We start from the raw sequence: 26,781 nt of genomic DNA on the forward strand, positions 1-26,781 counted from the left end.
AGGCAGAGGCAGGCGGATCTCTGTGAGTTTGAGACCAGCCTGGTCTACAAGAGCTAGTTCCAGGACAGGCTCCAAAACCACAGAGAAACCCTGTCTCGAAAAAAAAAAAATCAGGTATGATATTTGGCCATTTGAAATTCCTTAAAAACAAAGCTTAGAATAGAATGGAATTTCTCTTAAGATAACTAGTACTATAAAGGTAAGGTTTTGGGAATTCCTATATTATATACAGGCTGAGTCATTCTTTTACATTGAAATTTATTATATACTTCCAAATATAAATGGGATATAATTCATATTTTAGATGAACAGTACTCTATCCTATGGGAATACATATTATAAAATAACTTTCAACTTCAAATTGATTTTAATTTTTTGAGCTTAGCAATTCCAAAAAACCCATAGCTCTTTTCTAGATAACTTAACTGACAGCAAAGTGTTGGGCAAAAGAAGACTTGATGAAATCTGACTGAAATAAATCATTGAACCAAATTCCCAGCCTTTCAAAAATCTTTATTAAGATTTTATTAAGATCTTTATTAAGGTGGCATTTGTTGGTTTGTTTGTTTTTGTCTGTTTCTTTGGTATTTGTTTTATAGGATTCATGTTGAAAATTATTGCCATTTAAAAATAATTTTACTGTAGAGACTTTTATAATGCTCTATTAAGTGGCTATTTGGGTAGAAAAATTAATTGGGAAGCGATAATCTATAAGCAAAAGAACGTTATGCATATTGTTTACAGCTGTAGAGAGAATCCTAGACAATAACTCCAGGTTACCCCAACAATGACCAGCCACAAAATCATACTGAGTCACTGGCAAAGGTAACTGCACCCTATGAAATAACTACAAAACACATTTAAATCACAGTCATAAGTTCATAACAGATGCTAAATTTGAAAACAAAAGATCCATCAATAGTCAGATGTGAGTGACGGAGAAACTGAGGATGGCCTTAGTCACTGCTGAACTTTCTGCTACGGACAGACTCAGAACCAGGACAATCATTGCCTTCATTTGTGCACCCTATGCTGTCTCTACCATGATCCAGTGAACACTTCTTATCCAGTGGGTGCAAAAATTATCTTGGCTAGACTAAGCAGAGCAGGAAAAGAAAGAAAAAGCCAGGGTCTGGGAAGAGGACTTTTAGATATTGTGAGGTAGAGGGTTCTGATGTGGACAGGCAGAACATTAAAGGACTTGGCATGGAGAAAGCAATCGGAATACACTATCTACATGTATAACAGTATCAAACTAAAAAGATTAATCTATAAAGGTAAAAAAGATTTTCAAAAAAATGTGTCATTATATATCTAAGAAATAAGTCATTGAATGGTTTTCTCCTAAATTCTCCTATTAACGTATGTGCACCCTCCTGTTTTGCAGTGCTCCTGGAGGTGGCCCCATGTTCTCCTAAATTCTCCTGTTAACGTATGTGCACCCTCCTGTTTTGCAGTGCTCCTGGAAGTGGCCCCATGTTCAAGTCAACAACTGTCACAGTGAGAGAACATCTCCATGAAGTTTCCCACAGAGAGGCTGCAGATTCCACTAATAACCAGCAAGAACGGACTCCTAGTGAAGAGAAGGGGAAAGATATCACTACAGCTTCTGCAGAAATGGAAAGTGCCAGGAACTGCACAGCCAACAATGGCCAGCTTGGGGATCAAGCGCAGGGCATCCACAGACATAGAGTTGGTTTTTCTTTTGCATTTCCAAAGAAAGCCTCTGTGAAGCTGGAGTGTTCAGCTGCTGCCTTCTCTGAATGCAGTGATGAGTCCTCTGTGGAGAAAGAATCTGGCAGGAAAACTAGATTTGTCCCCAGCACTTGTCACATGCAACTATCATCACCAACATGTGAGCTTCTCGGTTCTGAAGAGGACTCTTTTCACCTGCCAGAGGCCATGTGCACTGACCAAACAACTCCTCAAGTTGAAGAGATGAAAGAAATCTTTAACGAAAAAAATACACCGTTGACTTCCTTTTGCCAACTTCAACTCCCTGTATGCTCTGATGCAGATACCTGTCAAAATTCAGCACCATTTGAAGATCAAAGATCAATGGCAGATGTTGTTAGTGAAGACGTACTTGTGAGTCAAAACAACCCTGACTTAACAGAAAAAAATCCCACTGTGCCTAATGACTGCACACCAGCACAAACGACCACAGAGGAAAACGCTAAGATTAATGATGTGACCAAAATGGAAACTGGAAATAAAATTGATCATGAACCATTGGTACCTTCAAATGCTGCAGAGAAAAACACAAGGTTACAAAAAGGACCAGACTTATGGAAAAGACAATGTGACCCATTTGTACCTGTACTTAACAAACTTGGATCTACAGTCCTTCAGTGGCCATCAGAAATGCTTATTTATACAACTACAGAGCCATCAATATCGTATAGCTGTAATCCACTCTGTTTTGACTTCAAGTCCACTAAATTAAATAACAATCAACACAAAACTAAGCTGACCTTAAATGACCTTAATTATCAACAGAAGGAAGACTTTAGCAAGAGACCAGATGCTGATTGCAAGGATGAACCAATTGCATTAGTCACAAATGGTGAAGACACTAAAGTTGCTGCTCTTCAGGCTGTCCGCATTCTGTCTAATAGTTATGATTCAGAACAAAATGAGAATGTGGATCAGAAACATAAAGATATTTCCTGTATAAACAGAAAAGCAAACAAATACAATTTTACTAGAAATCAAATTAGACGAGATACTCTAAATGAGAAATACAGCAAAAGCAGGTTGAAGGAGACTCATGAACACTGGTTCCAGAAAAGCAGAAGGAAGAAGAAAAGGAGAAAGTTATGTCACCATCGCCATGAGAAAACAACCAAAGAACCTGAAGTTCCCTGCAAAGTGGAAATGGACAGCCAGTGCACTGATGAGTCAAGAAAGGGTTCACAGGAACCAGTTCCTGATAGCCAGCAAGGGAGTCCAGAGCAACAGACAGACTTACATCAGCCACCTGATGAAAGAGCCAATGCGGAATCAATAAATGTAAGCGAAAATGGAGAAATGAATACAACACGGAACCATGAATCCAACAACGATGTTATCAGTTCTCAAAACCATGAAGGAAGAAACACAATAGTTGTAAATGGACACGCAAATCCACCAATGATGCATTCTGGGAAACAAAATCCGACATATTCCAGAACTTTCTGTTGTTGGAAAGCCAGGATGTCCAGCTGTCAAGGGGATGACAGGGGCTTAGTTCCTCAAAACGATGTAAAAGGCCCCAGTCAGAATCAGCCTGTTAAAAGAGGTTACAATTCTCTCATGAACGAAGCAGAAAGATTTCATCGGAAACGCAGACAACACTCATGTTCTTATTCATCTGATGAAAACCATCAGAATCGTTTAGCGGAAGAATATTTGGGGCCACCAAGTGCTTCAGTCACTCCCTGTCAGCCCAAGAAGAAACGAAGGAGAAAAAGAAGTCGATTCCACATTGGAGGCAGAACTGTGAAAGTCAAAGACAATTCAGATTATTCCATGAAGAGAAGTTCTTCTTTGAGTCCCTCTGATGGCTTAGTAAAGGAAGACAAAAATGACAAAATTAAACCACCAGAAAACATAAGTCTCGAGAAGAGCTCAGAACAAACAGAACACAAAGTGATGCTACATCCTTACAGTCCACTGCCTTCTGAAACCAGTGGCAAAAGTGAGCATCCGGCCACGGAGACTACTCCATCCAACTTATCGCAGGCTCCCGATGATCTCCCTACATCTGTGCATGTGGCTAGGGCCGAATCAAATGACTCAAGTGACAGGACCTTGCTTGAACACAGTCAAAGAAGCGAGACTACAGACAGCAATGAAAAGCAAATTCCTTTCAAGGTGCCTAATACTGAAAGGAACTTTAGAAACTCCCAGACTAAATCATACATTTGCCGCTATGAACTGGCCGAGACCATTCCACAGGGAAAGATGAATGAGACACCGACCGAGTGGCTCTGTTACAATTCTGGAATCCTTAGCGCGCAGCCACCATTACAGTTCAAGGAAGCCCACGTCAGTGGCCATGCCTTTGTAACGACAGAGCCAATCTTGGCCCCATTAGCTTTACCAGAGCAAGCATTGTTAATTCCAATAGAAAACCATGACAAGTTAAAACCTCTACCATGCGAGGTCTACCAGCACATTATCCAGCCAAACATGCTAGCCAACAAGGTCAAATTTACCTTTCCTCCTACTCCCCTTCCCGCTCCTGGCACTCCGGTGCCGCCTTTGCCTTTACAGCGGCCCTTCTGTTCTACCTCTGTTACTACGATCCATCACACTGTTTTACAGCATCATGCTGCAGCCGCTGCAGCTGCCGCCGCAGCCGCAGCTGCAGGAACCTTCAAAGTGCTTCAGCCACATCAACAGTTTCTCCCACAAGTCCCAGCTCTCACCAGAGCATCTATACCTCAGATCTCGGTAGGAACTGTAGGACCTAGGCTTTGTCCCGGCAGCCAGCCAGCTCTGGTTGCTTCTCCTCAGATGCCAATCATCCCGGCGTCAGTTCTTCACCCCAGCCACTTGGCATTTCCACCATTACCCCACGCTCTTCTCCCTTCGCTGCTTTCACCCCATCCAACCGTCATTCCTCTGCAGCCCCTCTTCTAGTCACCACCATAAAGAGAAGAGAATATATACATACATATATATATATATATATATGAGTAGGTATCTATCTACATGCATAATTGGCTATTTAACTGACAAAATAAATTGGCCAAAGTTGGCCTTATTGATTTCAAATCATTTACTGTAAGTGTAATGATGCTAATAAATTAATAAAGTTGCTGATATAAAGTATTATTAAAGCACTGAATAGTTTGAGAATCCATACAATATATGCTGTATATTAAAATGATGTCTTAAAAGTATGCATAATGTACATAAAATATATTTATAGTACTGTAATTTATGTTGTAAAGTATGCTCCTTGTTTTTCTAATCTTTGTGTATTTGCACCTATTTGACGTTTAGACAAAGCTGATGACCCTATTTGTTTTGTATCATGTTCCTTGAATCTGTAAATTCAGTGAAATATATCTCTTGCAATAAATTTTTGTTAATTATTTAAGTAAAACAAACTTTGGTGTTTAGGTGTTCTTTGCTTATTTACTAGTGTTGGCAATAGATTATGTTACATTTATGATTTTCTTCTGTCTGTATCACCAAGACCCAAGTATCTTCAGAGTTTTTCCACACTTAAAAGTTGTCATCAGTCACAGCAAATACAATTGATAGTATATTTGTCTGAGTCTCCATTTCTTATCACATAGCTTATATTGAGAATTTATTGCATTTCGTAGCCAAGAATTTAGACAAAAGTCCTGGAACTTTATATTTAATCGATATTAGGATTTGAAATGGTAATAATATATATTCATAAGAAATGTATACTATTCCCCCATAGTTATACTAAAACAGAAATGTCAACTAATATAAGTGTATCATAAAACTTTTGAATATTAAAATTCTTAGTTATTATATTCATTTTCAAGTCCTATAGGAAATATATATGAAAATATTAATGTGAATTAAGAAATAATTTCAATTTAGTAAATGACACTTGAGATGAACTGCAAAAGCATGGCCTGTGTCTTGATATACTCTTGAGAATATAGACTTGAGAAAAAAATAAAAATCAATAGCTGTCCCTTCAATAAATCTGTCTATGTGCTCAAGTTTGTAAACATCCTTCCAAGTCAGGTAGAAACAGCTTGTAGACATTTCCTGACTGCCTTTCAAGATTCGGCTCTATGTGTAATTAGCTCAGTATTGTAGTTTATCAAACTGTTGATGGATAATAAAGAATGCAAATGGAAACCTTGGAAGAGCACAATTTCCCCAAGTAAGTTTCCTAGTTGTGTCTGCTACAGTTAATAGCATCTTATAAGAGGTCTTTATGCCAGTCAGCATAGGTTAACTTCATCAGACGCAAAGGTTACAAGAGTCTTGTCATATCAGAGATGACAATAGACTTCAACATTCATGTGATCGTGTTCTGAGAAAGTATGTATGTGAACTAAATCTCCCTAAAAGGCAGAATAAAGGCATCCACCATACCATAAAAATCAATATAAAGTCTTGTTTTAAATAAGAGCCAAGGGAAAAAATTAGAACAATTATTTTCATTATTATTTACTATAATAGTAATTTATTTAAATGTTCTCCTGAAAAAGAATTCTTGTGATGGATTAAATGTGTCAGTTTATGATTGACAAATAAGAAGGTAAACATAGGATGCAAGTACTTTTATTTCAAGTGCTTTAGGATATTATGTTCCCAAAATGGGAACTAAAATTGGAACACAGGGTTTTTCCCCAAGCAAAATATTTAAATATATCTTTCAAGACAAAAGATGAAGGTATCTACTGGGAAGTGCTGGCCCAGATAGGTTTTCTCATAACAGAACAAGATTGTTGCTTATTCTGTCTCAAGCCCAAACTGACTGTCTGACTCAACAATGTGCATCTTTATTCCCATCGTCCTATGACTCTCATCCAGCTTGTCCATTTTTATCTCTCGTTTATCTCTTGCAATTTCTTATTCCCAGTGCTTCTCCTTGCAATTGGTTTTATGCACAATTGTGTGATTCCTCTTCTTTCTTCACATTATCACTTCTGTTTTCATTTCCAAATGATGCAGCTCTCTTACTATTTAATTTATTGTTGCTAAAGCATGTTGTTAGCTAGACTTACTAAGCTTTTAAATTACAATAACCATATAATTTGTTGCTGTCACATGGCAGGAATTTCTGGAATGTTCTTATGTAAGATGAATGGAAATTGAACTTGGTTGTTAAATTGTTAGATCGTCATGGATACAGATGGTTGAACAAGAGATGAGCTGCAGTTAAGTGCTATCAAAGTCATTCTGATTATAGATTCATATCTATATATAATACTGCCCTGATATTGTTTACATCATCTCACCCATAATGTGCTAGAGGTATGAATTTATAAAGAGACACTTGTTCATCTATCCTGATAACACTCACTCTTTAATCAAGTGACTCAGGTGAACTGGCTGAAGAGCAAAATGAAGAGTGGAAAATAAAACAAAAGTCAAGAAAGTGTCTTCAGCAGTGTGGCCATCAGACTACTAAAGTTTAAAGTCCCTGTAATAGGGAAGTTCTCAAGTCAGTGGGGCAGCCATGCATGCCCTGCAACATGGGGTATTTCCTTGTGTTTTCTGTACGCATTACATTCTAAAGCTGATATTCTACTACTTTCCAGACATGCCTTCCTATGAATCCCATCTACTGTGGAAAATTTAAGTGATTTAACAGCTCTTCCCACCATCTTCAGTCTGTTAGTTATAGATATCACTATGGTATATGTGGCAATCATGATGAATAACTTAGACTACAGAGTGAAACAGGAACATGAAATGCAATCATACTCAGCTAACAAATTTTCACAAGGACAGGGAAATGATGTCATACCTACAATCCCATGATGAACAAGGGTGAGAACTGGGTTTATATCCATGGATCCAGGTGAAACATCCAGCATGATGGCCTCTACTTCTGTTATCATACTGCTGTTGAGGGGTAAAGAGTTAAGGATCCTCTAGTCTCAGACAGCAAGTATAGAAAAATCTGTGAGTTCCACACTCAGTGAGACATTCCTGATGTCTCAAAGGGATAAGGAGGAGAGTGACAGAGCATGCTCTCAGGGAGACTACTCTTGCTTTTCACTATGTATGTCGGGTGTAGATACTCACATACATGCAGAAATACCACATACGCGTACAGTCTACATACTCATAACACAAAAAATAACAAAACAAAATAAAAACTGGTTTCACATTGGTTAATAGGAGGCATAAGAAACAAACATTCTTAATTTCATATAAACAAGCTTTTTCTCCAAATTCCTTTATTGCTGGTAAAACACTTAAACAGTGAATTACCCACAGTACATCTCAACTTGGCTGATAAAATTTTTTGAGGACAAAACGCAAACCAATCATCTTACTTAATAAGTACCATGAGAACCTTCTTTTTGGTCTTATATTTATAAGCTCTGTGAGTAACAACATACTAAACCATATTTCTAAAGTAAACACTAAAGTGTTTATTTTGTGGATGTTTATTCTCATCTTAGTCTTGGTGGCCAATAAGTCAACTCTGTTTTACAGTTAGGTCTCCATTCTCCAAAATATCCACCTTGGATATGTCATCTTCAAGTGTAGCTTCTCGTGCGAAACTTTAAAAACACAATCGTACCATTATAGGCTTCATTTTAAACTTATTTTGGATTTTATTATTTTCTATATAAACATGAAAATCCTTTCTAGTCATATGAGCAGAATATCTCTGGTGAGGTACCTGCCAACACCCATCTATCACTGCACTGCTCAAGGTCTACTACCCTAGTTGACACAGATACAGATTTCTTTTAGTGTATTTGAGGATGGCAGTGAGACTTCAACATTTCTGTTTCTACATGTACACTTGACTAAGCAGGCAGTAAGTCAATATTCAATGAGACTGAAATTTTGGTTGAGAAATTCCCATTCAGGTTACTTCTGCCTCCCCCCACAAAAAACCCAACTTCCTAGTTCTATTTTCATGCAGCATGAAACACAACATTATATTTATAAATAATGCCTTGTGTTGCAGACAATGGATTGTTTACCCAATCATCTAAAACACAATTTCTCTGTGACAGTGCAGCCTATTACACACATGAGCACATAAAATCAATGATGAGTAAATCCTGCATGAATATAATCTCTTAATTATATATAGAATGTATCTGTACTGCTGTACATCTTCATTCTGAGCTTCTAAATCATCTGCAGTTAAAATATAATTTTCTGAATAAATGGTTTTCATGAAGAATGCATTTTCTAGTGAAATTATATATAAAATAATAGTAACACTCCAAAAGTGAAAAATCAATCTTGAATTAAGTCTTTACTCCTTGCCCAGAAGCCCAGCCTCCCTGCTACTTCTCCAGTTCCATATCTAACTCCCTCCCTTCCTAGGAGTGTGCCAATCAACTAATCTACTGCCTTTGAAATTTCTGATAGATTTTGTAGCTGCATATGTTTGAGACACAAAAGTTTTATTGCTGAAGAAATGAATAAAGTACAAATGTTTTTCATGTTATCAAAAATCTGTGTTGTGTATAAGGACAGCATGTGTGCAAATCTATTGGTGCATACAAAGTCAGCTATTGCATTATTAATCGTTTGGATAGATAAGTTATACTACCTATGCCTTTTATTAACTGCCTTTTGTTCTCCTTTCACATTCTTTCTTTCTTCTATGATTTTCCTTTTCCTTCTAAGATTTGCTTAGCTAAACCACAATCTCCTGTGTGTTCTTGGAAAGGAAGTTTCCTCCAAGAAGCTTTCTGGTTAGCTCAATACCTTTGCTCAGATATATAACTAGATAAAGGCGTAGGATGTGCGATCATTGTAAGGAAAGCCCCCGAAGACCCACTTTAAAGGCAGAAATAGCAATTGATGCATTGTCTGCAAATGACTAGAATTTATCCACCACCTTCGAATCTTAGGAACTGTGCATACCTCTCTACAGCGAGAACTGGTTGAATTCATACAGTGACCTGTCTCTTAACTCAGAAGCATCATTTCTCGCTATATTCATAAGCTTTTCAACCTTTAACAATATAAGCTTTCAAATCCTGACTGAGCCCCAGTGCTGCTGACAAAACATAGGTCTTGTCTTCCCTTATCTTTTGCCCTCTTAATCTCTTACTTTTAAATAATCTAATAATTTTATTATATCTTCATGTCTTTAATTAGTTAAGCAATATGGCTAGGATATGGACCGTAGCTTTGATAGCTGGATACAGCCCATTCCTTAGCTTTCTGAGAGTCTGGCAGAGGAACCAGTCAGAATCATGCTTATTGCCACAACTCCATGGTGTTCCAAGGTTTCTGCCACCACCAAGAAGCATGCTTGGCTAGTCATAAACACCAATAAGAGTTTTGTGGCAGGGCCTCTTAGAAGAACTGCAAGGCTTTGCAGCTAAAGCAGAGTCAGGAAGCCTCTCTTAAATGAGAGCACTTGCCTCTGGCAAACAGAGTCCACCCAAGAAAGTGTTACTATCAATAAGCCATGCTTAACTATATTCTTTTGTAACTAGAATAACTTAACAAGCTCTCACAGGTTTCATGTGGATGCAGTTGTCCACGTTGACACCACTCTTAATCTCAGGGTCATGGGTTCAAGTTCCACGTTGAGCACCATTCCTTGGTCCATTTGACTATTCTAATAGCTACAACTTAGTGTTCTGCTTAAACTTGCTATATGCTTTAAGTCTCCTGTTTGTTCTTATGAAATCTTCCTCTGTATATGAGGTAATTACATCACTTCTAAATGCTACTGACCCACATCCTGTGAAATCTCCTTTTTAAACATATTTTCTTCAAATTTTGGGTTTGAACTTTCAAGGATTTTTACATCTTTAATATAAGGAGAGTTCTCAAGAAAATCCTGCATTCATGTATTCTTACTTTTTCTTCATATTAAATCTCTACATATTTTTAAGCAAGCAAGATTTAAATTAATGCTCTGAGATTTAACTAATCTTATTTAATTCAACTTATCTTTTATTCCAACAGGTTTACAAGTGGCTATTACTTTGACTTAAGTGAGTTGGCAGAAAATCAATTTCATATTATAATGATAAGCCTAAAACAGATTATAGGTTTCATTTAATGTCTTCTCATTCTGAGAACAGCTGAAACAGAAAAGTCTAGAAACATTAGCATGAATTACAAACACAAAGACATACTCATATAGATCCATATCTATATCTATATATATGTATATATACATATATATTTAAATTCTGCAGTCTAAATATTCAGAACATGAAGTTGCCCAACCCACACCATTTTCTAGGTAATGTGAAGGATGTTAGAGTATTTTCAATATATTTTAGATATTATCAATCATGATAATAAACTTTTCAGTATCCAATGATTTAATGTGTTTACCAGTCTATTGTGCCAATATGTAATGCTATTTTCACTGTTGCTTACTTCAGTGGTTAAACTAATATTTATTTGTAAATTTTAAAAATCAGGGTATTTTTCCAGTTTTATTTTATATAATGTCCATATAAGTTTGCTTTAGTATATCAGCAAAGAGTATATTATACTCAAATACATTTACTTGTGGATTTGCATATCTACAGTTAGAGTTAACAAGTGAAGCTCATTTCAGTTTTACTTTCAATGTGTTAGCATTTTTATGCTTATTACAGCTGCCTATCTATTTTACTTGAATGAGCACCTATTAATAGCGATGATGTTTAAAAACTAAATAAGAATATAGGAACATAAAACCAAAACACAACAGGAAAATAATCCACAAGGTTATATCTACAAGAAAATTTTATATCGAAATTATCTACATTACATGAGTCAGAGCATAAAGGCAAAAAGCAGATTGTTTAATGTAAGTTGTTTGTGGAAGCTCTTCTGCAAAACGGAATTAATCCCTTCTGTCTTTGCTTGTTGTTCTGCTTGCTAGTCACCGCAAGCGCTTCTTGTATGTCTTCCTCAGAAGACCATGGTCTCTCTTCACAGTGCTTGAAATAGGCCACATTGTTCCAAGGCAACACTGCCATATACTGCAAGGAGAAAAATTGTCTAACTTGCCCATTAAAGGGCTAGGCCATTATGAGATAAAACATTACAATGGGAGTACGACTGTTAAAACCAAGCAACGGGCCTCTTCTTTAATAATACATTCAGCTACTGTAACACAGTAATGTTTCTATGCTTACCCTGATTCATTTTCCCTCAAGGGCCTGGCAGTTCTACCAAGGCGGCACTAAGTTGTTTCTCTGTTTTAAGAGATAGCAATTTTAGCCGGGCGGTGGTGGCGCACGCCTTTACTTCTAGCACTCGGGAAGCAGAGGCAGATGGATCTCTGTGAGTTCGAGGCCAGCCTGGTCTAAAAGAGCTAGTTCCAAGACAGGTTCCAAAGCCACAGAGAAACCCTGTCTCGAAAAACCGAAAAAAAAAAAAAAAAAAAAAAAAAGATAGAGAGAGGGCAATTTCTAGTACTGCTTCAGGACGTAATATAAATACCAAATCAAAATCATTCACTTTGGCTAGCCACTTCTAATTCCAAAGGAAGCAGCGAACTTGAATTCTGTTTCTTTGGAATTACAAAACATTGTTCACTTTACAGGAACAGAACAATGTCTTCAAGTCCATTATTGTATAAAAGAGATTTGAAAATCTCTAACCCCTTAAAAATATCTTCTCATTCTGCATCAGCTATATTCTTTTGGGTCATCAAAATAAAAAGGCAAATAAATTTTCTGAAGAAAGCACCATGAAAATTAATCTTACAAAATGGAATAAATATCAGGCCAGGGTCATTTGCCCAGAGCTTCTATTTCAAAGGGCATTTCTAATTGTATGTATCATTAAGGTGTGTAGACTTTGTTTCTGGTTAATTTTGATATATGATGATTTTATTTATTTGCAATTTTTATAGTAAAGCCTATTAAAAATAAAAATAAAAGAGAAAGGCCATAAAAATTAAAAATTTCTGTTAAGAGGCAAGAATAAAAGAAATTGGCTGTAAGGACGATAAAATATAGCTTAAAATTTTAGTAATAATATCCAAATAAAGCTGTTATCTTTGAAGCATATTATATGCATATATGATAGCATCAGTAAGTATAAAGTTATGTATATTAATTTGATGAGCCACTAAAGTCTCTTACAAACTAAGAGGTTCCAATAAGTTTAATTCCCTCTGTACTAAGAACCTATAAAGTAGGTTCATGTTGTTCACAGATGTCACTCAGTTAGTGTGATTTCATTAGACAATAATGTTTTACTTAAAGTATTTTTGAACTTTTATTTTAATATCATCAATTTTTCATTTGAATTTACAGTTGACTGAGAAAATAACATTTCATACAAAAATGTGGATAAGACTAATACTTTAAGATATAAAAATGGTTGTGGACATAAAAATATCCAAAAACATTATTTCAATAATGTTGGGGATAGACAAAAAGAAAAAAGTTTGTTTTATTTTCCTCATATTTTAACTTTCCATAAAAACACTTTATAATTCACAATGAATATTAATTTCAATGCATTTAGTATATTTTATTTAATATGATGTAAGAATAGAATATTCTGATCTTATATTCCTCATATATCAGTTGAGATGAACTGATGACTACAGAGACGGGATGTTCATAGAGCTAAACAAGCCAGTTAGGGACCTTCTTTGAAGCTTGCTTCTCAAATATTCAAGCTGGGATCATAATAATCCCTACCCAACAGCCCTGTTGCAGTGATGTGTCAGTTTTTACACTCTTAGAGCATGCAGCATCACGAGGTTAATAATCGGTTTCCCGACCTGGCTTCAATAGTTCACCAGAACGAGAATTAGACACAGAAATGTGAGCAAATTATTTATTTAGAAAATAGTCACAGAGTAAAAAAGAACCAATCACTGCCTCAGAGGGGCTGCCATGAAACCTCTTTACCCTCTGCAAATGAAGAAAACTTGGTGACAGAATCACAAGGAACATTATTTGAAGGAACATGTGAAGTAGACCAAGACTTTAGAAATAAAATCCCAGTGAACTAGTGATTAAGTACTCACTGCGAGGCCAGAAATAATGCTTGCTGGCTTTATTTCCTGTGCTTCTTTTCTAGACTATGGTCTGCAGCATTTTTATATTCGAGTAGGTCTTATTAAATTTTGCTTCTTCCTATCTTGAAAAGTTTCCAAGAATAACTATACTTTAGAAGGAGATTTAAGAGAGCGTCTTCATATGGTGGAAAATGAGAATACCCTTCATTGAGGACTCCCATTTGTGTATGCTATACAGGCAAGATACTGCATTTTTTATTGTTGTCTTGAATTCTTTTACACCATGAAAATAACGAACAGCTTGGCTGAGACTGATAGTTTCTCCTTCGGGTCAAAGACTAGACAAGTACAGTGTTCATCATGAAAAACAAATAGTTCACATGTTAAGGTCAGTGATTGTTTTCTCTAAGATAGTGGACAGTGTACAGATCTGCCTGGGCATTCTATGTTATCTTGTCAAAATCAAAGTTAGAGAAATTGAACAAAAATGATGATGTAATTTGTAACACTCACTGTCCTTCACCACTGACATTCAAGAATCCATACAAGTGTAATAGGCTAACTTGCTAATTTTCAAGTAGAGTAGGCACTCTCATGTTTCACTCATTCTGTTGGTGTGAATTTCTTCATGTCACTTATTTTTGTTTTTTACTTAGTTCTTTCCTCCACTGGGTCTCATTGTTTTCCATGAAAATGTCAAAGAAATATATTTCTATCTTAGAATACATTTCCAAAATGCAACACCAATATGAAGAAAACAGATGGATGGGTACAGAATTTTATTAAATATTATTCAAAGGTTCAGAAATTTTGGAGGTCATGGTTCTAATGATTGGATGCAAAGGTGAGGATGTATATGTACTGTGGAAAACCACACGTTCAAACTTTCAACAGACAATTAAGCACAGACAGATGGACACTCATGGACAGTATCTTGTGAGAAAGGATGCTGTGAATACCTAACACCTAATGTAAATTTTAATTCTTACAAGTGAGTAATGAAGATTAGGTTTTCAAAAATTCTTTATAGGTCACTAATTGCCAACTAACATAATTCCCTTACTCCTTTTGTATAATTCTCATGTAGAAAAAAAACGCACACACATACAAACACAACACACAAGCAACTATAACTGGTGAATGCTCACATTCTATTTGTAATAGCTAGGTGAATGAAGTTTTACTTTTATGTGACTATGGTTTTAGAAATTTAGCTCATTATAAGCAGGAAACTGAATTAAATTTCTACTGAGTAAGTATCCTCTATATTTCAGTGAGTGTCAGATTTCAAATCAAATCTCTACCTGTTATTATCTGAATGGCCTTGTTCTATAACATTCAACAAAATTTTAAGTCTTTGAATAATTATTACTTAAAATAATTATTTCACTTTTTAGAAAGAGAACATGTATTTATAATAGAATATGCTATATAATTAAAGCTATATCCTGATATTTTTTTGCTTAAAAAGATTATGATTTTAAATGATTGAAAGGCTACTAATTTTTACATAGTATCAAAAAGTGATTTGTTGTGTTGATTTTTGTAATCTACAAATTATGTTTGTAATTTAACAAGTGTTTGATTTATGGGAAATATATATGCATATATGTATACATATATTTAAAATTCTAATTTGTTTTCTTTCACCTGAAGCATTTTCCTTTTTGACAGCTAGTCTGGACATGAAGCTCTCCTGTGAATGAGTAGAGATATAAGCATTGGTCATAATCATTTGGAAAAAGAAATGTGTATAAGAAAGCAATATAGCATTTACTGTTTTCACCTTCAGTCTCATGATGCCCCTAGAAAAGTGGAACAGATTTAATAATAATGTTCTGACTTTGCTATAAATCTCTGGAGCCTCCGACTGAGACAGTGCAAAAAATAATATGATTGAAAATCAGGTGTACCTGTGTGTCAACAGAAACCCCATTACTTCTCTAGAGCAGAAAAGAGATTAAATGAAGATCATTATAGATGCAGTGACTCTATGAAGCTGTCAAGGAAGGGGCAGACACATATTCATGACTGAATTAGTCTTGAAACAAAATATAAAAAATATGTCACATGAGGCCAAAATTAAGGATAAGAATTATTGCAAAAACCCTTCTGAGAAACTTACCCAACAACCATTTTTAACCGGTGACCATTACATAACTATATAAGTTCTGAGGTATGGAAAAATACTTTTTGACACATGTCAATTAAAAGAAACTTTTCTTGACAGCTAGGTCTTTATAATATGAACATGGACATGCTATACTGCATGAGCTTTGGTTTCCGTGAGTTCATACGAGCCTTGCTCAGTTGATTCACAGGGCCTTGTGTCTCATGCTGTCCTCTGGCACGTCCGACTCTTTCCAGCTCAATTTCCACAAGGCTCCCTGAGTTCTGTGGGGACAGATTTGATGGAGACTCCATTTGAAGCTCTTTGTTCCAAGGACTGACTCTCTCTCTCTCTCTCTCTCTCTCTCTCTCTCTCTCTCTTATGTCTGGCTGTGGGTCTCTACATCTGTTTCATTTAAGTTTAAATTTCTCATTTAAATATTATTTTTTGTTTGTTTGTTTTTGCTTTTTAACACAGGGTTTGTCTATGTAGCCTTGGCTGTCCTGGAACTAATCCTGTACTCATAGCGAGCCGACTTCCTCTGCCCCCTGAGTACTGGGATTAAGGATCTTTGCCAAGCCACCACTGCCCGGCCATTTACATATACTTGATTGATGATGAATAAATAGAAATGATTTCAAAACATTTAAGGTTCTACAATTTTAATTTTTAACCTTTAATATTTTTACTCATTGATTCATTTATAATTATTTGACTTGTTCCAGGTTCTGGCTATATGAAATAATACTGCTCTGAATATAGTTGAGCATATGTCCTTGTGGTATGAATGAGCTTCCTTTAGTTATATACCCAAAAGTGGTATTGCTGGTTTTTGAAGTAGATTATTTCCTATTTTCCTGAAAAAAATTGCCATACTGATTTTCAAAACAGCTGTACAAGTTTGAACTCTCACCAGCAATGGAGGAGTGTTACCTTATCCAACGTTCTCTCCAGCACAAGTTGTCGTCAGTGTTTTGTTTTGTTTTCTCCTGGCACTTGTACATTTGATTAAGAGTAAGAATGAAAACTGAATGCCAAGGGGAATTTAAGAATGGTTTTTTTTTAGTTCTATTTAACTCTTTTTATTACTTAAAAAAAGTAGCAATCCAAATTTCCATTCCCTCCCCTCTTCCTAGTCCCCTCCCTCTCCCTCTACAGACCCTCCCACCCCACCCCTCCAACCCTAAGAGAGTGCCATGCACCCTGCCCTGTGGAAAGTCCAAGGTCCTCCCTAGTGCACCTAGGTTGAGCAAGGTTTACCTCCAAAGAGAATAGGATCCCATGAAGCCGGTATATGCAGTAGAGACACATCCCAGTGTCACTATCAGTGACCCCCCCGCCCAGTCTGCCCCAACTGTCAATCCCCTTCAGGAGGGGCTTGGTTGTTTCCATGCTCATTCACTCCCAGTCCAGTTCGAGTTGGTGATCTACCATTAGTTCACGCAAACTGTCTCAGTGGATGACCCCCTAATGGTCTTGAATTCCTTGCTCATACTCTCACTCCTTCTACTCTTCAACTGGATCTTGGGAGCTCAGTCCAGTGCTCTAATGTGGGTAATGGACGGAACTAGAAAACATTATCCTGAGTGAGGTAACCCAGACCCCAAAAAACAAATATGGTATGTACTCACTCATAAGTGGATATGAGGCTATGTTTTAAGACCATTTGACCATTCTTAAATCATGATTTCTTAAAAGTCAAATTATACCTCTAAAGGATTGACACGCTCTAACTATAGTTGAATGCTAACCTCTCTACTTTTCTTCTGTTTCTGATATATGCTTCATTAGAAAGGGACTTAGCACTGATGTTATAGATCTCAGTTGTATTTCCCTTTCTTTTTTTTTTTTTTTTTGGTCATAAAAGCGGTGATAATTGAATTTAAGTTGTTCCTCACCTTCTTTTATGTATGTGTGCATCTTCTCAAGTGCCCCATTACTGGGTAACCACTTAATGCTGGAGGATGGGGATTCCTGACACTGGGAACACCTCATTCGCATGCACAGCTGGAGCCTGCAATAGAAAGCACCACAGGGACTAATTACCTGAACAGATTTAAATAGCAAATGCCTATTGGAGTCTTTCTTCCCCCAGACAGCAGAGCTCCCTTAACCCATGTACAAAGGTTCTTGTATTTCTAAGATTATTATTTATTTGAAATTTAAAATTTAAATCCCCACCTAAACATGGCTGTTGGACAGACTCCATCCAGACCACTTGCCTCATGCACTTTTGTCTGATCCCGTGGTATTAGGAGCTTAACCTGGCTGGTGTGTTTGATGTGACAGATCTCTGGGATGTGTGTCAGTGTAGACCTCAGAAGAGTACATGCGTCTCTTCAGCACTGCTGTTGTGAGGCCCAGGGAGTCTATTTGAATGTATTTAATCGGGAGATAATTAAACATTTGTCAGCCATGTTTGATCAGGGTCCCTGAGCTCTAAAGGAGCTATGAATTCCCCAAATTTATAGGTAAACCTTTTCAAGCTGGTTCAGTGAGTGCGTGTGCATATTTTTCCAAAGGAGCTAATCCACTTGCCTTAACCCTTTCAATCCATTGTATAAAGAAGTACTGTTATGAGGAAATCCTTCCCTCTGTGTTTCCTATTTTTTAATGCAGAAAATTAGCTACGTTGTAAAAAACGTTTTGATGTGACAGACAGCCCCAAGGGACTGGGGATTGCTTAGCAGAGAAGGCAGAGAGGTTAGCAGTCACATAGGGTAGCACTCATGAATGCAAGCAAATATGCCAGTGGAGGAAAGTTGAGCCAATTGTGATAAAACGAAAGAATGTCATGCTCACTCCTTCAAGTTTGGTATTTCCGTCTGGGAGCACATTTTTGTAGTTAAGATGTTAACCCCTGATTTATTGTATTATCTCCTAGTGATGGCAGAAACATGGCTTTTTTGTTTGATTTTCTAATCTGGCGTAATTAAGCCGTAAAGAGAGCTGTTCACAGTCTTTTTCTAAGGTTGAGACATTTAAGATTGGGCCCATCCACTTGGCATTTTCCCAGTTTTTCTCCTCCTAAGCTCCCACAGCATTAAAATACGCTCCAGTAAGTCATGACCTGTCTAGGTACCACAGAGCCAAACAGTCACCTCAGACAGAAGTTCCACTGAGAGGAAAAAGAAACTTTGTAAACTACTGAAATCAACTGACTTTCATGAAAACAGAAGATAGACCCTGACTAAGCAGATTTAAGTTTAGAAATCCCTCAAAAGTTACCAGTTTCTATCATAGACAAAAGCCAGATATAACCTTGGTTCTTCATTGGCAAATGTGTCTCAGTTCACTAAAGGCCACAGATACCAGAAATTCTTAAAGCAAAATGTAGTCTGCCATATGACCCAGCTAGACCAATCCTTAACATATATTTAAAGGGCTCAATACCCTACCACAAAAATACCTGCTTAGTCATATATTTTGGGTATCTATGCACAACAGCTAGAAACAGAAACAATCTAAATATTTATTATCTGATAAATGGATAAGAAACTATGCCACAGACCCAGTAGAATCCAAAGCAACTGTAGTTAAGTTTTAGCATCCAGGTAATCAACCACATCATCAACACCAGTCTACTGCGAGTGCATACCATTTAAAGAGTCTGGGCCACACAGCCCACTCTTGATTTCTGTTTCACTGTTTCTTTTTCTCTGTCTCTCTATGTCTCTGCCCGTATTGTCCCACTCAGAGGTAACTTCCCCACCCCCAAAGAATCTCTTATGTGAGATTGTTGCAGGGTGTGGTTTCTGACGCATTCCTTGGCTCAGATCCATCCACCAAGGTACTCTTCTTCTGCAGAAACCCTAACACAGGATACAATGGCACAAGTGCAATACCGTCATCCCAAGTGGAATCAACAGGAAAAGAACAAAAACTTTTAGATTAAAGTAAGTCAAGTAAATGCTACTCTTATAGCTCTAAGTTTGGTTTTAAGGTGTGTTGGGTCATGATGAGAGCTCCTTGCTTGTGTTATAAATTTCTTTTATATTTTCATTCCTTTGGGCTTTATACTATGAAATTAATTTGTGTTTTGGCTCTTTGCTTATATTTTAGATCGATTTATTTTATGTACTTTCATTTGAGTTCTCTCTCATTTTTTTTTTTAACTGCTGCAATACAAGAGAAAAAATTAAGGCATCAAATCTCTTCTTGGAACTAGAATCTAAGAAGATTTCTTCTTAGGTTTTATGGTTTCAACTTAACTTTTTTATGGCCTTAAGAAAATCTGCTAATCATTTTCCTCGAAAATTTAGGGTAGAGATGATGGTCTTTATGTCAGCTGCAAATGAAAAAGACGATATAGTATTTGAAAATATTAACTCATTCATTAATTCAAATTTTCAATAACCAGATCCTAAAATGTCAAAATAGTGAAACAAGCAACTGTAGTAAGTTTTAGCATCCAGGTAATCTGTTGACAAGCTGGGGCTCCTCTATGCATCAGGTTGCATGTGTACCTGCTCTAAATCATGGAGAGAAGCTACTCCCCCAAAACTGCAGTGTTTTTGCCTATTTATACATGTTCTGGAACACATCCTGAAACCTAGGAAGATGTGACTATCTATCTCAAGATATTTTTTGGTACATGCACATTAGTCAAACTGTACCTAAAAGAATCCATTAGTTATCATTTTATTCTTTTGCACGTTTAGCCATGTGCATGACTTAAATCAGATGCATCATGGGAAGGGGCCAGTGAGGTAAGCAAAGGCTTGTGTACCTAAATGATACCACACAACAAGCAAACCACTTCTCTGGAGCCCCATATAAATAACACTAAACAACCATGATCCCCTTAAGCATGCTCACTCATGTAATCCTCTGTCACTCCTGACATCTGTTTCTTGCTATTTAGTACAACCACTTGCTTTTAATAAGATATTCATGCTACTTTGTAATCTGTGTGTATCATTGATGCATTCTTTAATGAAATGCAAAGAACCTGTAAACACCTGCCCTAGACCATTAAAGCTGTAATAAAATTTAGTCAAGTTCAATTACACAAATATTTAAATAGCATGTAGAAAGAATTTTTTCAAGCCGGGCGGTGGTGGCGCACGCCTTTAATCCCAGCACTCGGGAGGCAGAGGCAGGCGAATCTCTGTGAGTTCCAGACCAGCCTGGTCTACAAGAGCTAGTTCCAGGACAGGCTCCAAAATCACAGAGAAACCCTGTCTCAAAAAAAGAAAACCAAAAAAAAAAAAAAAAAGAAAGATTTTTCACTAAAATTCCTAAATGAGTTATTTGACTGTAATATAAATTAAATGCCACACTACACATACTATAGTGTATTCTATAGTACATACTGTGTGTATACTATTGTGTGTGAATGTGTATATATGAAGAGAGACAGACACAGACACAGAGAGAGAGAGAGAGAGAGAGAGAGAGAGAGAGAGAGAAAGAGAGAGAATAAAGTTGTGAGTTTAGGGAGGGAACTCTTGGAGGAGTTGGGAAATATGACCAAATTATATTTGTGAAATTCTCAAAGAATTAGTAAAAACATAAAATCTGAGGTATAAAAGTACATTAAATAGTTGTGGAAGATTTCTTTACACTGTGTGAAGATATTTCACTGTGATTGGTTTAATAAAAAGCTAAACAGCCAATAGCTAGGCTGGATTTTAAGGGCAGAGAGCATTGGTGGAGTCATGAAAAGTTGGCAACAAGACAGGAAGGAAGCAACATTGGAAGACAGAATGAAGTAATAAAGCCACAAGGCATAAAGTAAATCAATATAAATGGGTTAGTTTAAGTTATAAGAACTAGTTAGAAATAAGAGTAACCTATTGACCGAGATTTCATAATTAATAAGATGTCTCCGTGTTATTTATTTGGGAGCTGGCTAGCAAAACAGAGAAAGACATGCTACAGTAAATACTCACCAATGAATAAAATGGTAAAGAAAATGAAAAAAAATCATAATGATTCCTACCAACTTATACTCTGAACAAGTTTGGTTTCTTTTCTATTGTAGAAAAACCATTTTCTTTTTCTAGATCTAAAATCAGAAGATATGGCTAATTTAATTTGTGTTGGTGCCTCTACACATTTTATGACACTAACATTTTGGTCCCTACAACCTTGCATATAAATAAAGACTTTTTTTTTCCTGAATTTTTAGCCATTTTATTTTTAAATTTCTTGTTTTATTTTATTGTTCTACAAATATAAACAGGAAGAGGAAAAGTGACACAAATGATTCCCTCTGGCAGTTTCATAATTCCCATGGTGCCTACTGAGTCCTGGTCCAACTATTGTTAATAAAAACTGAGAAAAATGAGGAGTGAATACATTTTCCATAAATCTCATAAACAGGTCAAAATATTCCTAACTACTCTAGTTGAATAAAGATACACGAGTACTTAAAATCCTAAGGGGCCTTATTTTTTTCCAGCAAATGTGAAGTCCAAAATAAGAAAAAAAAAACTTATGAAAATAGTATGATTTTCTTTGAAGATACATTAGTTACCTTAGTGTTTGCCAGGATGATCATGGTAAAACATCTTTGGACCTTCTTTTAATCTACTTAAAGATGTACATGTATATAATTTTTGTAGGTACACTCTCTATCCCTCTCACTATATACACATATGCACACACTATACATTGTGTAAGCAATGTGTATATATACATATATTAAATCTATATACAAGAAAATATTTTTATTTTGGTAATTTTAGTCAGTAATCTATTTGTATTAATCATCATGTAATTTCAATATTTGTATAATTGAACTATGTTAGTATTCATTACAACTTTAAAAAAGGAAAAATAATTACTTTTTTTCTTTCCTGGAGTAATAATAAATCCCAAGAAAAAGTATCAGATACTTTGACAATTTCTGATTGACCAAATTTCCAAAAGAATATCTTTACTAAACAAATCAATAAAGAAAAGCAATCAATAATACATTTTTCTAAAAATTCATGACATAAAATATTATTCTTGTTTACTTTCTAAGCCATGAGTAACAAAAATGTATTTGAGAAGTCACAAGAGCCTGTTTTTGTAGAAATTTTGAATAAGAAGTCAAGAGATGTGTTATTTGTATTTTTGTATTCAATGATGTATTGATTTTCTGTTCTTGTTTTGAAATAGGCCCTCCATATGTAGCCCTGCCTAAGCTGGAAGTTGTTATGTACACAAAAATGCCCAAAGCTCTCAGAAATCGGCCAGCCTCTGGTTGCAGAGTGCTTGCATTACAGGAATGTGACACAATGCTTGTTTTTATAACAGGCAATTTTGTGATGAATTCAGTTGAACAAATCCCTATTTGCATGTGGACAAATCTATGCTACCCGAAATTAATGGAATGAAGACTCCTAGAACTTGAGTAGCGGTTGTGACATGGTTACTGCTGGATGTTTTTAACTGGGTATACAGAGAAATAGGCATGCGAATGGAGAGTAGTAGGTTTTAAGGACGTTGAATATGACCAAAAAGAATATGATATTTCAAGTTTGAGCCAAAGAAGGTGTGGTTGATGTGGGTGTTGATGAGTTTAACAACCTTAAATGCAACCAAGTATGTTTACCTCTGTGTGTGTGTGTGTGTGTGTGTATATGTGTGACAAAAATAACTAACAAAGAGAACATGAACTGGGAAAGAATGAGACACACAAGAGTCAATGGAGGGGAAGAAAGATAAGAATAGTGTTGTAGATGAAGTGTTCACGTATGAAGTTCTCCAAAAACAAAACGTAACACAAAGAATAAGAATAAGGAAACAGATTAATCATTACATTCTCAAATGTGTAAATATGTAAATTACTTGAAAGACTGTGCCCTGAGAAGATAAATTGTGTCCCAATTACATATTGAAAATGTCATTAGATTTCTTATTTTATAAGCTTCTGTCACTAACATTTTCCTTCATTCTCAGAAAATTTTAAACAAAAGCTTTCAGTCATGATAGTGATGAAACAGTGGGGATACTTGTAGGTGGGATGAATACTTTAAATTAGGAGGTAGGTGTCAGTTTCTTGGGATAAAAGATAAATACAGTCTTAAACATAAAATTTTATGTACAGATTGAAATGTTGAAATTTTCATTTAAGCTGATGTTATAGCAAGGAGATTGACGAGGTCTCCATCAGTGGTCTCACCCACTGATACATTTATGCAGAGTGGGATGTTAGGAGGTTATTAGAGGCTGGCTGGAAGAATTAGGTATCAGGGAAAATTCTTGTGAAGGACTTCTCTTGCCCATGCCCAGCTCTTCGAACTCTCCTTACTCCTGGATGCCATTAAGAGAGTGGCTTCCTCTGCTACTGCTCTTGTTGCCATGATGCTATTGCATCACAACCACAGTATCATTGAAACAGCCATGGAATCAAGTCTCTGAAGACATGATAAAGCAAACCTTCGGACTGCTGAGTTGTTTTCCCAGGTGACTTGTCACAGAACTGAAGTGCCAGCTGACACATTTCTCAACCTGACTTAATGCTAGATGGCTAATGTCACATTTAAGAGAATGACTTCCATTGGCTTATAGACAGTTTGCTTGATTGCTGCCTGCTATCTCTGTAATTGCTCTGCAATCATCTCTACTGTGTCCACGTGACCTCTAGTCTGACAACATTTGATGCCCTGTTAGGAAATTAAGTTCAACTTTTTAAATGGTGGTTAAATTATTGACACATTAGTAAAGATAAATGTCTTTAATATATGAAGATACAGACTCAAACCCCTACTGCTTTAATTAAATTAACGTTAGATTTGTCAATGATATATGAATGTTGTTCCACAGTCTCCCTTGCTGATTTGGAACATTGCCTTTCTTGAAGTATGTGATGGCTATTGGGAGGCTGTGCACAGTGGGGCAAGCTGTATCAGTTAATGTCCCTATTTGATTGAAAAGTGATATATCAATGGAAGCATTAATACTCAGGAAATTGTTTGTTAATGATGTGCTCCACTGCAGCAAAAGTAGTGTGGATCACTACCACGATCGGTAACCAGGAGAAACCCCTAAAGTGGATGTGGTTTTTCATTACTTGTTCTAAAGCTAAGAGAGCCATGCGACTTTAAAAATTACGTCACCAATTTCAGTGCAGATTTGAATTTAAGGAATGCAAATCTGAAGAATACAATGTTCACTATTTATGGGTTATTTCTGTTTTAATATGTAGTCATGAATGTCTCAAAAGAAATGAAAATGCCATATTTCCTCTATACCACCAAGGCTTTGTAGAGAATGTAGTGTTAATCACACACTAATTATATGAGCACCTGGAGTGAAGGCAATTGAACTCAATTAGACTATGTTGGATGCAGTGACAAAATAAGTCCCTGGGCATGCTTAAGCAACAGAACAATTATTTTCATAATATTAGTACTTTAGGTTTCTTAAGGATTCTCTCTTCCTGACGAGATAACTATCCTTCCTCTGTTTCTTTGCCTAGCCTTTTCTGGTGAAAATGTCAGGAGTGAGATCAATAAGGATAGGAACAATCTTTCTTGTTTGCCTTCTTCTAGGTTGCTAGTTCTATTTCTCAGAACCCTTCTTTCTAGCCCCGTAAAATGTTTTAAACACCGATACATGGAGTTTGTCTCCAATTCCATTTATGTTGGAAGTCAGGATTTCAGTATACAAATTTTGGGGCAGAGTAATTGACTTTATTCCAGAATATAATCTTTTCCCTGGTGGAAAAATAAAATGTCATCATGAAATATACCATGATTTCTCTCTCTCTCTCTCTCTCTCTCTCTCTCTCTCTCTCTCTCTCTTACAGGATTTCTCTGTGTATCAGATCTGGCTAGAATTACTAGAATTCGCTCTGCAGATCACGCTGGCCTCAAACTCTCAAGAGATTCCCCTGCCTCTCTCTTTCAACGCTGGAATTCAGGGTGTATACCACCACCACCCAGCTCATTTCCCTTCTTAAAACAGAAAATAGATTTTTCTCTAGTACCATACATCCCAATCACAGTTTCCACTCCCTTGTTCCAGTCCTCCTAGCTCTTCCCCCTAAATTATTTCCCCATCTATTTCTTCCTCAAAAAATAGCTTGCCACCAAAAAACAACAGTCAGACAGTAAAAAACAACATAGAGCAAGACAGAGAAAAGCCCTCCCATATAAAGGCTGGACAAGGCAATCCAATAGGAGGAAGAGAGTCTCAAAAGCAGACAAAAGAGTCAGAGACACAGCTGCACCCACTATTAGAAGTCTGGCGAAAACAACTGTCTAACAGCTATAACATACACATGGAGGACCTGTTGCAAGTTCATTCAGACCCCGTACTGTAAGCCCTGCTTAGTAAACTTAGTAAACATGTTCTCCTGGTATTCTCCAGCCCCTCTGACTTCTCCAGTCTTTCCTCCCCTTCTTCTTTTGGTTTCCTAAATATCTGTGAAGAGGGCCTAGATGGAGACTTCCAATTTCGATTCTCTCTCCGCATCATGTCAGGTTGTAGTCTCTATGCATGCTCCCATCTGCTACTGGAGGAAAATTCTCTAATGATGACTGGACAAGGCACTGAGAGTTCAGCAAAATATCATTAGGAACCATTTCATTGATTGTGTGTGTGTGTGTGTGTGTGTGTGTGTGTGTGTGTGTGTGTAGAGTGGCCTTCTTTCCAAGTATTAGCCTGCGTTATTGGTGATCTTCGTGGGAACTCAGTCAACAACTCAATGGAATGTAACCATTCCCACCACTGGATGCCTTGCCTGGCTACAATAGATGGCCAGTTCAGACTCCATATGCTCCATTACTAGAAGTCCTCACTAAGGTCACCCTCAGAGACTCCAGGGAGTTTCCACAGCACTAAGTCTCTATACCACAGCCAAATTCCCAAATTTCGTGTGTCCCTCCCCTTACTGTCTCCTCCATCCCTCCCCCTCTTTGTAGTGTAAAAGATTTTATTGAATTTTATGCCAAACATTCTGCCCATGCTCCTTCAAGGCTATAGATACAAGGCTATAGTTATTTTACAGATAATTTTGTTATGTGGGCATGATCCCTGCAGAAGGGTAAAACTATTGAATTAACATTGCATATAAATTCAAATAAAATTATTTATATACTAA

At 36.6% G+C, this 26,781-nt stretch overlaps 1 protein-coding gene across 1 annotated transcript in view; it reads left to right on the plus strand.

Annotated features, from left to right (window-relative positions):
• Znf804a (zinc finger protein 804A) overlaps positions 1–5,093 on the plus strand; it is a 178,768-nt gene extending 173,675 nt beyond the window's left edge. The window contains exon 4 of the mRNA XM_041639680.1: positions 1,458–5,093. Coding sequence (XP_041495614.1) covers positions 1,458–4,626 — 3,169 coding nt within the window. The 3' untranslated portion in view covers positions 4,627–5,093. The remainder of the gene's footprint in view (positions 1–1,457) is intronic.
• The last annotated feature ends 21,688 nt before the right edge of the window (positions 5,094–26,781 follow it).

This window comes from Microtus oregoni, unplaced genomic scaffold, assembly GCF_018167655.1.
Source record: "Microtus oregoni isolate MIOR12 unplaced genomic scaffold, Mior012 000060F_ref0000265, whole genome shotgun sequence".
NCBI classification, from domain to species: Eukaryota; Metazoa; Chordata; class Mammalia; order Rodentia; family Cricetidae; genus Microtus; species Microtus oregoni.